Here is a 13736-nt window from a genome sequence, read left to right as displayed (position 1 = left end):
ATTTTATCATCCTAACTTTATTTGAAGTTTTCTCGAATCGAGTCGAGTGAGATGGAATTCGAATCGAATCGAATCGAATCGAATATATTTGTTCGAGTTAAATTTTAAAAAATAATTTTAGGTCATTATAACTACTGTCACCCATCGTAATAAAATTTGTCTATCTTAATCAAATTTTTATTAACTTTCATCACCTCATAATTTATTTATTAAATTTTTATATCTTGGTTAGCTTCTTTGCTTGCTTAGTTGTTTCAATTATTTTGATTCTTGTTACTATATATTTTGGAATTAAAAATATATTAAATGTAAAAATATGATTTTTAATAAAAGTTGTTTTAAAAATAAAATATGAAATTGATACCATCCTAAAATTTTAACACGAATATTTTATGGCATAATTAATAATTCAATTTTAATATAAATATTCAATATGACTAAACAATTCAATAATATAAATAATATAAAATGTGAAATTTAATTTAATAATATAAATAGTATATATAAATAAAATTATTAGTTTAGTGATTTTTTTTTGGATAATTTTGATTTTTTATTTGAGAGTAAAGGGTGAGAAGTAAAAGTTTAGAGGGAAAATAAAAAGTTTTGGGAAATAAAAGTTTGAGAGAAAGTAAATAGGGGGAGTAAAATTTTGGAGGGAAAATATTAAAAAAAAATTGGAGGGGGGAGGGTTTGGGGTAGATGAGAGGTGGGATGGGTAGTGAATAAAAGTTTTAGGGAAAAAGTGGGAGGGAGTAAAAATTTTGGGGAAAAATAAAAGGTTTTGAGGGTTTTTGGAAGTAAAATTTTGAGAAAAAGTAAATGGGAGAGTAAAATTTTGGTGGGAAATGAATTTTGGGTAGATTGGAAGGTTGGGAGGGGAGGGAAGTAAAAGTTTTGGGGGGAAAGTGGGAAAGAGTAAAAGTTTTGAGGGAAAAGTAAAAAGTTTGGGAGTTTAGGGTAAAAATGTAAAATATTATAGTTTAATATTCGAATTATTCGAATTATTCGAGTTATTCGAATTCGAAAACTCAACTCGATTCGAACTCGAAATTTGAAAAAAAAATTCGAGTTGATTCGAATAACTCGATTCGTTTAACTCGAAATTCGAAATTTTTTTCGATTTTTTCGAGTCAAATCGAATTTTGCTTACCCCTACATGAGATAAGTGAAATAGGATATTTTTAAGTTGGGGGCATTTTGGTCATTTAGTAATTAAAAGAATTAAAAAGGTCAAAATAGCCAAAAAAATTGTCCATCTTCAAGCCTTGGCTGAATTTCACAAGGGGGGAGCCATTAGGGTTTTCAAACTTCCAAGCTCCATAGTAAGTGATTTCAAGCCCCGTTTTTAATGTTCTTTACGTTTTTGGAGTCCCGGTAACTTGATTTAGCTTATTCTAGCAATAATTTAACCTAGGGTTTATATTTGGAAAAATGCTCATAGGTGAAATGTGTTTATTTTGATTTTTATGGTAAAATATGAAGCTTGAAATTATGTTAAACAACTTTTGCTAAGCGATTTTAAGTGAAAACGAGTAAAACAACATAATCGGTAAAAATACCTAATGTTCATAAGTAAGTGTTAGAGTGGGAATTCGATGTTGCCATAGAAGGGAAAAATGTTCAGCATGTCATAATACATAAGAATAAGGGATGAATTTTAATTTACGAGCTTTGGGGTAAAAGTGTAAATATGTAAAAGTTTAGAGGCAAAATTGTAATTTTGCCAAAGTTTGAGTCAAGGACTGTTTTGATAAATGTGAGTATTAAATAAGTCAAATGTGTTATTATATATCAAGAAAGAAGTGAAATCGACCTTGATCAGAGAAAAGAAAAGATTAAAGACTAAATTGCTAAATTTTTATATTGTTGTACTAAAATAAGTTATGTGTAAATAATAGCAATATATTTTTATAAATTGTGAATTATATTTGATATGTGAATTAATATTGAATGTGGAAGGAAAATTTTTCATGAATTATTCAAGTGATAAAGTGTTTAAAATAATGTGTTAAGTGTAAATTCCAGGTTGAACTTAAGAATAGAAGTGGATACAAGTGACATGTCACTGGAGACCAATGTTACAATGTTACAGTGAGTCTCGGGTGCTGGGTGATCTAGCATGTGTTGCAGACACCTGATAGCTTGTGTGAGCAGGCCCGTGGACATTTCCAGTGTTATTGATCAGTGGTAGCTTCGGCTACATTTCAGTGGTAGCTACGGCTACCACTGACTACGTATCAATGGTAGCTTCGGCTACATATCAGTGTGACACTTATGTGCTAATTCTCTATGTATCTGTGTATATTCCGAGTGTTTAACAGGAAATTGACTAAGTGAAAATACATGAGATCATGTAACGATTAAGTGTAATTGAATGATGAATATATGTGTGGAATTGAAATGAATAGTGATCGAAAGTGAAAAAGTGAAATTATGAAATAGTAGAATTAACAACAAAATAGTTTTAGACAGAAACTGTTGTGTAACTTTGAAAAATCACAAAAAATGGTGGAAATCGAATTAGAGAGTGAATAAGATATGAAATGAAATCTTAATAAGTTTATTTTTACATAAAAGAAACAGAGCAAGCAAAAGACTTATATATTTTGATATATTTTAAGTTTAGTGAGACAGTGTCAGAATGAGTTTGGAATCCCCTGTTCTGACTTTGGAAAATTATTAAAAATTGTAACAAAATAATTACGGGCTAAAATTTATATGTTTAGAACCCTGAATGAGTCTATTTTCAAGTGAAATAAACGTAAGTACCATCCGAATTCTGGACATTGAGATAATTAATTTTTAGTGAAGAGAGGTCAGAACTGTCGAGCAGTGAAACATGTGAAACTTTAAAGAATAAACTGTACTTATTGGCTAAGCCAAAAATTCTGAAAATTTTATAGTAAGAAGATATGTGAATCTAGTTTCAGGAAAAATTAACGGATCTTAATTTGGAGCTCTGTAGCTCCAGATAAAAATAATTTAATAACTCTGACTCAAATATATAGCTTTGAATATACATGTGAGTGAATAGTAAAATTATAGAAAATGTTATTTATAAGAGTGTTATGTACATTAAGGATGTGGAATGGAGAGGAGGAGGAGGAAAAATAAAATATATGAATGATTTGTATATAAATTGGTCATATGCGATTATATTTGATAAACGTTGAATTAGAAATGACATAATGTTTCTTTTCAATTAGTTATTATGAATTGAATTGTAAATTCATATGGATGAAACCAAACAATTATTTGTTAGTATTATGCATGACATAATGTATTATTCTATATATATATATATATATATATATATATATATTCATGGTTGAATTATGATTGTTGAGAAAGATAGATAAATTGGAAAGAAAGTTCAAATTGAGTAGAACGCAGGGTTGAGTACTTTCGTTCAGTGATAAAGACGAATTGACGGAAAATACCATGGATGGACCATGACAATAAGTGATATGCAATTCCGTGTAAGACCATAACTGGGCTATGGCATCGGTATATGTCATGTGATTACGTGTAAGACCATAGTTGGACTATGGCATCGAGAAAATAAAGTACTCAATTCCATAAGACGTTCGCTAATTTGACAAAGTTTGTAAGTGTTACATGGACTCACACTCAAGTGATAGATTTATTGTGATTGTTGAAGTTGAATTCAATTAAGTGATTTCACCAATTGGATATTGTATATGGCAAGATGTGTTAGTGAATTACATATTTATGAAATGATATTTGAAGTTCAGTAAGTGATATATGAAATTAATATGAAAAGATTTATGATTGTTATTAGTATTGTTTTTGACATAATGTGGATTCTTCGATGTTGAAATGATTTAACGGATTTATTGAGCATATGAATGAGTATGAGACTCATACGAGTTAGTATAGATTTGTACATGTGTCTTACAAGCTTTGAAATGATAAGACTTGTGAATTGTGAATTAATCTGTGTGAAAGTATATGGGATAGATTAACGAATCTTTACAAGATATTGAATATTTAATATATTACAATGGTTTAATAGGAAAAATATGACAATACGAGAATATGAAATGATACGGATCAATTCAGGTACTTGCGAAAAGCAAGTAATAATTGATAAATTCATATGACAAGAAAGTGAAGGATTATAAGTTCATATATGGCTATGAAATGAACAAATGGTGATAGCTATAAGGCTTGGATCGAATGAGTATATATATTGTGCCTTGTAAGCCCTAATTAGCGATTCGAAGATAATATTTTGAAAGTTTTTATTTGTATGAAATTTTATAACTCAGTTTAATACGTTTATAAATGTATGTGTTTTGGTAATGCCTGGTACCCTATTCCGGCGTCGAATACGGGTAAGGGGTGTTACAATGTGACATTGCCAGATTCGGCCATAACGTTTAGGTTGGGTTTGGGGTGTTACAAAGATGAAACAAGAAGCATCAGTAGAGGGTGCTTTTCGAGCAAAGTTTGAAAATTCAGGAGGCAAAAACAAGAAAATTAAAGATGAGACCAGCAATAATAACAACAACGAAACATGTTTCTCCAAAGAGAAAATGTGGTAGTATTGGGCACATAGAACGGGTCTGTAAGTCTCAATAACATGAAGAGGCAAAAGCATCAATTGAGCAATAAGAAGATGAGTTCCTTTTTGTGGCGACATGTTTCTCCAATGATTCTTGGTTGATCGATAGCGACTACACAAATCACATGACCAATGACCCAACACTTTTTAAAGAACTTGATAAAACTATCATTTCCAAAATAAAAATTGGAAATGATGAGTTTATTCCAGTTAAGGGAAAAGGAATGATTATTGAAAGTTTAACAAGTTTGAAACACATAATTGATGTTCTATATGTGCCTAATATTGACCAAAATCTTCTAAGTGTTGGGCAGTTGATTGAAAAAGGATTCAAGATCATATTTGAAGACAAATGGTGTTTGATCAAAGACTCAAAAGGTAGAAATGTATTCAAAGTAAAAATGAAAGCGAAAAGTTTTGCTCTAAATCTAATGGAGGAGAAGTCAACAATGAAGTAATTGCTAGAGACTCCTCAATACTTTGATGACAACACCGATGATGTTCCAGTTCGTGACACAAAATCTTTATCTAAAATTTATGAAAAGTGAAATATTGTTGTATTTGAGTCTGCTAAGTTTAAAGAAGTTGAGAAGGATGACAAACGGATTGAAGTAATGAGAGAAAAGTAACCCGAGGCATTCCAAGTCAAGGGACAGGAGGAGAAAGTCTACACATTAAATAATGCCTCATGTGGTCTTAAACAAACTTCTAGGGCCTAGTACAACAAGATTGATAGATATCATTTGAAAGAAGAACAAAAAATTGGTGAAATCAAGTCTATTTTTTGCAAGACTAAAGATCAAATTGCAGATATATTAACCAAGGCTCTTTCAAAAGTTAGATTTAAAGTTTTAAGAAATAAATTAGGTTTTTGCAATTACTAATGCAAGGAGGAGTGTTGAGGATGTGCCTTAGACTTGCTTAATAATAAGTATGTAGACCAAGTTTTAGGGATTTAAATTTTTGTTACATGATTTTAGGAGTAAGTTAAGTGTTTGTGGCATGTTTTTTAGGAGTAAGTCTTGTAGGTTTTTGTTATTTTTTTGCTATATAATATGAACAATACAATAGACTATAGTGTGCTTTCAATATATCTTTCAATATACCAACAAAACCTCTTCATGCTTTTGCTTTCCCTGGCATAAGAGATAACAAGCATAGACTCCTCTCTTTATATATTTCAATATTTTCTATTTATCAAATTTGATTGCAGCCTACAATCAGGTTTTATCCTTGTGTATCAGTGTATGTATGCTGACCTAATCATTTCAGACAATAAATAAAGCCTTATGCATGTATAAGGGTGTTCTTCACCCGTTGTTGTGCAGATTGATGTTGATCTTTGTGCCCTTGGTTATAACTTCCCTACTTTAACGCCTGGAGTTAAGGATACACAGAGTCGAATTAAGACCATGCCAATGATACGAATAACCTGCCTTTCTTCGTAGGTTTTCCTCACAGATCCACATATAACAGCATACATACATGCAGAAACATCAATAATAAATTTTCAAGACTACCCAAAACATTCATCTTTCTTTGCACCAGGAAATGTACCAATTAATCTCGTATTCAAGAAGATTAATAATAAATAACTGATTAGTGAGCTAAAAGTATCATAAGGTGAGATATAAAGTTTGTCCGCACATCCGTCACTTAAGGGTGTCTATCTAGCTTTCAGAAGGGAAAAATGGAAAGTGGGACGACAATGTGGTCGGTTTGCTTTGGTGCTGTTCCGGAGTGAAGGCCTGAAACATTTGGTCGAAGATACATGAATAGGCATATATATAGATGATATGTATATATGTTTCAAGTAGTATATACCAACTCTTCCTTGCTTGAGACAGCAAGTTGGAACCAAGTGTTACAACAAATAGAGTCCATGACCATGTATTACCCATATAAGTGTATAGTTCTGACATTCTGTCTTAATAAAAACCACGACAACAGATAACTCTAATACATAGCTGAGGAAGAAGAAGAACCGGAACCCAGAGTTTAGTTCAAGAGAGCGCTGCCCTCCTTGACGAGCACAAACACACTCCCAGCATCTCCCCTTGAAATCCGCAGTTCATCGTCAAGGTATGTTGTAAGCAACCATGATTCAGCATTGCTGTTTGATAATGGGATCTTCAATGGCGGTTGGCTGGAAATGGTCTTTGCAACAGATGAAGCTGTGTCTTGCACAGAGGTCAGCAAGCCCTTAATAGGAGTGAGATCAATTTTTTGTCCTAGAAATTCCACATTTTCTGGTAACACTATGGAGTCTGTCAGCTGGGGAGTTCCAATTATGCCTTCTTGAAACTTGATCTGCATAAATATTCATAAAGAAACAAGAGTAAATTTTTAAGTTACATCCAAAGTCCAGATCTTTAATTTCTTTTGCATTAAGCAAAGCATAGCAGTTTCCTCTACTAGCATAGTCATGATTAAAGAAAACTTAGATACACCAGATAGGCTCAGTTACGTTCCAAATATTTGTTGTGAAAGACAAAAACAACTTCACTATTAGTTTTAACAGAAGAAAAGTAGATCGGTAAAGAACATACCTGCACACGTTTGGGGCTTCGAACCTCGAATTTAGCACTGGTACTAATAGAACTTGAGGCCAATGGTCCAGCGAACTGAACAGAGTTCTGCACAGTGAGACTTTCGGCATCAATGGTCTGTGATATTTCCTCCACCTTAACTAAAGGAAATTGACCCCTTGACAACAGTGGAAACAGACCCGGGAATGATGTGTACCTGAACCACAATTCAATACATCAAACATCAGCATGCGTTAGATTGTCCAACACTACGTGTGCTTTTTTTATGATTTTATTTTTCATAGTTTTCTTTGGTCTAAGTTACATATAAGTCTATTAACCAAAGTCCATCAACCAAAGTTTTTTTATTGGCGGCAAGGGCAAGACAAAAAACTTACTTGAGAATCCATTTGCCATTGAGAAGAGGCAAAGCCTCAGTTGGTGCTGGAGTCGGGTTCTTGGCCTCGAGCTGAGTTATAAGCTCAACAATCTCAGCTCTGGTCTCACTGCTAGCTTTCAAGCCACGATCCGTCCCATAAAACGAATCCACCAAAGCTTTCTTCAAGCTCTCTATTTCCCCCGCATCGTCAGGCTTCTTCTCTTCCGCCACGGCCACTCCAGGACTCTCGATTACAACTGGCTCCTCCTTGTCCGGGCCCCATTCGTCGTCGGCGTCCGAAGCACGGACCTGGAAAACAGGCCTTGGCTGGACTGATTTCTGGGTCAAAAATTGAGATTTCTTGATCGAATTCTGAGTTGGTTTTGTAGAGTTTAGAGGCAGAACCGGAAGTTTTGAGGTAAAGTTACTGTTTTGTGGGGTTATTAAGAAGGTCTTGCATGGAAAGTTATTCAATTGAGAAACAGTAGCCATGGGTGTCTAGGTTCCAAGTTATAAAATTTACAGAGAAGAAAACAGGGGAGATCGATATATGCAAGTATGACCATACAATTTCAACAGTGACCAAATTAAAAGAAAACCACGGCGTAATGTCCTAAATAATTGTCAATGAGCATCTTGGGGGAGATTTTATGCTTGTCATGTCCATGTTTTTGACACGTGGAGTCTTGCAGGAAGAAGACAACAAAAAAGAAGGGCGAGTGGTGAGGAGGGATTGTGTATCGCAATTGAATTCAGTAACTTGTGATGTGTCGGCAAATTGCAATGGCAAGTGAGCCTTATTGGCGTGAAAACCACTCCTCGAACCTTCTAACCCTAAAATATCTCTCTCCCAACCTATTCCTTTGAATTGAAAGTTGAAACCGGTTATATGATTGGTATACTAGACAAAATGATAGGGGATTCTAGAATTTTTCTTTTTCTCAGAAAAATTATTTAATAATGTTTAATAGATCTACAATTACAAAACTGAAAAAGATTTAAATGTTCGGAGAGAAAATAGAAAACGAGATTGGGTAGACAAGAAAGTGAAGTTGGGTAGACAAGTTAGGTTTCCAATTAATGTTCAATCAATGGGTGTAACATATTTAGGGTAAATCTTTGTCAGCAGAGCAGTCCTTCTGACTGAAGCAACAGAGTTTATAAGGAATTTGGTGCTTCAGTTTTAGGGGCGCTTCCATAGTGTGTTGAATTTGGAAGTGATGTGAGTGGGTGGACATTCGGGGCTATAATTTGTAGCAGTGGACTTAGCATAAATGCTGATAAGGAGAGATGGGGATGATGCAATTTTGTTATCAAATCAGATTTCAATCATCTGCATAATTTTAATATCACACACTTGAATATATAATTTATGATTTCTTTTACCTATTTTGCTCTAACAGCACAAAACTATGCAGCAGTTATTACATAAGGCTTAAGAACATTTATATCACAGTTAGTTAAATGCATAGTTTGTTAATACTCCTAACCAGAGCATTCTTCTCATTCGGCATATGGATTCCCAGTGAAAAACCCATCTCCAATGCCAGCCCATATTCCAACTTAGTAACTGAACAAGAACCAGTGTTTGGATTGTTTCCCATTAACCATCGACCTGAGGAGTCTCTCAAGTCAATTCCCTTCAATGCTTCATCTGAATTCAATTTCATCCAACCAAATGCATGAGCTAACCAGCCAACAAGGCACAAGCTTTACAGTTTTAACAGCCTGGTGGCTGCTCGTAACACTACTGTTGAACACTGACTTTGCCTAAGCTAGCAATGCCTTGCGCATGAGTGTTATAGGAACCATAATGGTCTCTTCTAAACACAAGCAAATTTCTATGCTTCCATATTTTCCAGCAAAGAATACAAAAGAGTGTGTCCAATTCAAATTATCAAACATAATATTGTGAGTATTTTTGAATGTTCTCACTAACCCAATCGAGTAGTGAAGAAATAAAATTAAAAAAAAAAAAAAAACTGAAAGTTTTCTCGTGAGGCGCAACTTTCCTCCATATGCTGGCTGCATTGGGACAATCTCGGGTCACGTGGAGGGTTGATTCATGGTTGTCTCCACAAATCTCGCACCGAGCATCGTCAGTGAGTTACCGTCGATTCCTTTTGACATTTGCGAGAAGCTTACCTTTAAGCACTAGCCACATAAATTGCTTAACACGATGTGGACTTTTACTCCCCCATATTAGTTGCCATAACTTATTAGGCTGCTCCCAGATTCTTGGTTAAAAATTTATAAGCATCAGTTGTTGAAAACGTCCATTACTCAGATCAACGCCAGGTACAAATAACTAGGCCTACATTCTCACTTAGTGGGTTGATTTCCCGCTATTGCAAGAACAGCAAAATGATTCAATTTATCCTCGAATTCCAATCCTCAATGCTAGCAACCATGGCATTCATTAACACGAAGGTCCTCCTCTCCCCTTTATCCATCAGTTCGATGATCATTCAAAGGTTTCAATTCATGTATCGCTCCATATTTTGGGTTTTAGCTCGTTGCTTATGGACCAACTGATATTTTCTCCAATCAAACGCCATACATTAGCTAGCTAATGAGCTCCATACAAATGAGTAATTTCTTTTATCAATGCAATTCCAACAAACCTCCTGGGATCCTCGATCTACGCAATCCAACTCATTTGCTAATTGTTGGCAGCAGCTTTCCCAATTAACGAGAGTATACTTTCTAGTTCCATTAATAAGTCTCCAAATAAAAATTCCTCACAGTCTTTTCTATTTCATCAGATAACCAAATCGAAATCAAAGCAGTTTGCATAAAATAGTTTGGAACAATAGAATCAATTTCCCTAAAATAATCCGGCCAACCAAAGAAAAAGTTAAAATATCTCATCCATTCAGCTTTTTGCGAACCATCTGAAGAACATATTGAACTCTTATGGAGGAGAGGAATTACCAAAGACCTCTCCAAAATCATTAACCCTTCAAAATCGAGGGTCAAGTTAGGATCAGTATTCATGGAGAAGAAAATGTGTTTTTTTTTTTAAATTTATTTTGTGACAAGAGGGTTTTATGGGTTGTGCAGCCTGTGAGTTGGATTTGGTTTAGTTTTTTAAACCTTGGATCGGCCCAACCTACTTCATTATTCAAAAAATTTAAAAATTATGTAATAAATTTATATTAATATTTATATATTTTTGTAATTAAGTTTAAATTTAACTAAAAATATTTTATTATTTTAAAACTGTTAAATGGATCATTTAGGTGAAAAACTCGGACTTAATTTTTTTCTGAAATCAGGCTTTTCCAACCCATGAAGACCTTTGTGACCCGAGTAGTAGCAAAACTTGTCTAAAGACTCTAGACACCTCTTCTTCCTTCTCCAGCTCTGCCTATCCGCAAATATAAATTTAGATGTTTACAAATGTATATTATATGGTGAAACCTCAAATTTTCGTGTCCTGGGATTATACTACTCGCAGCGTGAGGGTTTGAAAATTGCAATTGTGGGCCATATGGTGAGGTCGGAAGGAGGAATTGGCGAGAGATAAACAGAGATGCCTTTGTGTTTAGTCTTCGGTGGCTTCCATGTTGATGGATAAATAATACATTGCAGACTTGATGCACCAATCATTCTTTGTTTTTTATTTGACTTGACCTATAGAGGTTTGGACTATTGCATGGGGGCAACATTTATTATTTTCAGTTCTGTTTTAAAAATTCATCAATCTCTCACACCCGGAAGAAGAGGTTTGCAGCTCATATGAGCTCCACCTCATTGGAAACTGATAGCCTGATTGTTTATTATCTATATAGAGAGAGACAGAGAGAGTTAATTTGGACTATTTCGTTTAGATATAAATATATAATTGTCCGAGAGTGGAAGGAGTATCACTTCCATGCATTGCACAAACTCAGGGAAATTAGCTTTCCTTGATAAAAATGCATGCAGAAGCAATGTTGATTTATTTATTCAACATTTCAACTTAATTTATCCCCATGTTGTATATCTAATTAATTTTATAATTAAATCCAAGTTATCCAAAACTTAAATATTTAGAATAAGAAGGTTTTGTTTGTTTCAAAAAGCTAACAAACGAAAAGGATAGCAGAAAAGGAATTTTCATGCAAAATGAAACACTTGGCAAACGGAGACGTCGGTTGCAGCAACCCTTTGACTTTGGTTTTTGGCCGGCGAACGACAAAAACCAAAATTAGTCCAATCTGAATAATTAAACCCAACCAATTAGAAACTAATCAAATTCCAAAACTAAACACCCACCAACTCCAACAAAAGCCATTCCCCCCATAAGCAACCCTCCTCATTTCTTTCTTTCTTTCTTTCTTGCCCCATCTCCGTGTTCCTAACGGAAATTTGGAAAGCTTAATACCGTTGGCAATGAGGGAGGAGCGGTACGCTCTAAAGTACAAACTCTGGGGAACCAGTTTTATGTAGTACCCATTTTGTTTCATTCTGTCATTTTCAGCAGTGTGAGTCAATGCCAGAGGTGGGATTCTCTTAATTGTTTGTTTTTCGAGTAATAAGCTCACGGGACTTCCATGCTGTACGTATGCCTCCTCCTTAACAATCTTCACACTCTTTTTTCCCTTTGCTTAAAACACCTTATTCTTTTGTATTCTTCTTTGTTGGTTTCCTAGTTGTTTTCTGGGTTTTCTTTGCTTTTGCCGTAATCGTGTTAATTACTAAAAAAAAAAAATATGAGTCAACTCAGTGCGTTGTTGCAGGAATCATTGCAGAGGGAGAGGGAAGCAAGAACAATCCTGAGATTTCTTAGAGAACAAATGGACGGTGTAGATAGGGAAAGGAGGAGATGGAGGAGTTTCAAGGAACGGCTAGGATTTAAAGTCATGGGTTGTTGTGGGACCGCATGGGGTTTTGGGTCAACCGAAATGAGCGTCACGGACGACGGTATTGTTGGAGCTGAAGGACGAGTAGACCCAGGTCACAACCCGGATCCAGGTTGCATTAACCCGGCTCCCGTTTCGTCGGGCATGAATCTGGCGGAGGCTTTAGCAGCGGAGCGACATTTTCGGGCAGTGCCGGCACGGGAGGGAGGTGACGTGGGGATTAGAGCGCCAGGGACGCCGATTAGGGTGTCGTTGATGAGGCTGTTGGAGGAGGAAGAAGAGGAGGGGAAAGGTGGCGCGCAGATTGGGAATGATTCAACGTGCTGCGTGTGCATGGGGAGGAAGAAAGGTGCGGCGTTTATCCCATGTGGACACACTTTTTGCAGGATGTGTTCGAGGGAACTGTGGTTGAATCGAGGGCGTTGTCCCCTCTGCAACCGTTCAATCCTCGAGATTCTTGACATTTTCTAAGTCGTGTATTATCATGATGATGGTGACTGGGTGATCAGACACTGATCAACGACGACGATGGTGCTAGTGCCTCGAGATCAGATGTCATGCAAGGCTAAGGCTGACCAAGGGGGAATTTCACTTTTACTCTAGGAATGGGGCATATTATATTATATGATGTGAAATATATTCTATTCTACTACTATTTTATTACTTAAAAGTTGACTTGAAAGTTTTAAGTTTTATTATAACTGCCATTATTCATTTCCCAATTTATATTTTATGTATATAACAATTACGGCTTAATTTTAATTTCCGCTTGCTAAATATTTAGCAGTGAAAACTTAGATTTTAATCCTTCTTAATTTATTTGACATGAGTATTATTAATATAAGAGGATGTAGGTACACATTATCCTTTTATTTATAGATTAAAGAGATTTTAACCTTGTTTAAAAAATTTCCTTTTAATTAATTTAATCGTTCTACCTTTGTATCACCCATTAATTTTATTTCTATCAAAACCCATTTGAATCAACAACTAAAAAGAAAAAGGGAAGAAGAAGAAGTCAACATGTAGAGCTAATCAAAGCATGAAATTAATATATTAAATTTAAATTAAATTGTTTTTTATTCTCTCTTTCCTCACCCACGATCATCAAACCACTCAGTCTAATGCCAATGTAGAACCGATGTCATTTTCCATGGAAAATACGTTTAAATCTAGTATGCAAGCTGAAGTTTAAAAAAGCTCTATAGATCCATTCATCACTGGTTGAGAAGAGAGCCACGTCCAAATTTTGACCAACCAAATGACAGTCTGCATTTGCCATGATTGAATAATAATAATAATAAAAGAAAGAAAGAGTTTGGCTGAATTAGGGATTTTATTGGTTTCATTCTTTATACACAATTTGAGATCTAAACAAAAAAAGAAGCTTT

General features: G+C 34.8%; 2 protein-coding genes across 4 annotated transcripts; one reads left to right on the top strand and one right to left on the bottom strand.

Annotated features, from left to right (window-relative positions):
- Positions 1 to 6359: 6359 nt before the first annotated feature.
- Positions 6360 to 8135, bottom strand: LOC105769656 (plastid-lipid-associated protein, chloroplastic). Its single transcript, XM_012590426.2, has 3 exons — positions 7518 to 8135; positions 7141 to 7336; positions 6360 to 6901 (listed from the first exon to the last, which is right to left on the bottom strand). The coding sequence occupies exons 1-3, from the start codon at positions 7988 to 7990 to the stop codon at positions 6590 to 6592; spliced, it is 981 nt and encodes a 326-aa protein (XP_012445880.1). The 5' UTR covers positions 7991 to 8135; the 3' UTR covers positions 6360 to 6589.
- Positions 8136 to 11652: 3517 nt separating this feature from the next.
- LOC105771354 (uncharacterized) lies at positions 11653 to 13138 on the top strand. Of its 3 annotated transcripts, none has more exons than XM_012592785.2 (2): positions 11653 to 12041; positions 12210 to 13138. In XM_012592785.2, exons 1-2 carry the CDS (start codon positions 12037 to 12039, stop codon positions 12814 to 12816), a joined length of 612 nt encoding a protein of 203 aa, XP_012448239.1. In that variant the 5' UTR covers positions 11653 to 12036; the 3' UTR covers positions 12817 to 13138. The 3 variants fall into 3 exon arrangements, with proteins under 3 accessions (XP_012448239.1, XP_012448240.1, XP_012448241.1); XM_012592786.2 differs by having other exon boundaries at positions 11653 to 12045; positions 12223 to 13138; XM_012592787.2 differs by having other exon boundaries at positions 11657 to 12041; positions 12223 to 13138.
- Positions 13139 to 13736: the final 598 nt, after the last annotated feature.

This window comes from Gossypium raimondii, chromosome 5, assembly GCF_025698545.1.
Source record: "Gossypium raimondii isolate GPD5lz chromosome 5, ASM2569854v1, whole genome shotgun sequence".
NCBI classification, from domain to species: Eukaryota; Viridiplantae; Streptophyta; class Magnoliopsida; order Malvales; family Malvaceae; genus Gossypium; species Gossypium raimondii.
This window is presented reverse-complemented; position numbering and strand designations above follow the sequence as displayed.

Coding starts and splice junctions, on each gene's coding strand:
- LOC105769656 (XM_012590426.2), bottom strand. CDS start 7,990: ATGGCTACTGTTTCTCAATTGAATAACTTTCCATGCAAGACCTTCTTA. Junction 7,337..7,517: donor AATGGCAAATGGATTCTCAA/GTAAGTTTTTTG, acceptor ATTGTGGTTCAG/GTACACATCATTCCCGGGTC. Junction 6,902..7,140: donor GAAGCCCCAAACGTGTGCAG/GTATGTTCTTTA, acceptor ATATTTATGCAG/ATCAAGTTTCAAGAAGGCAT.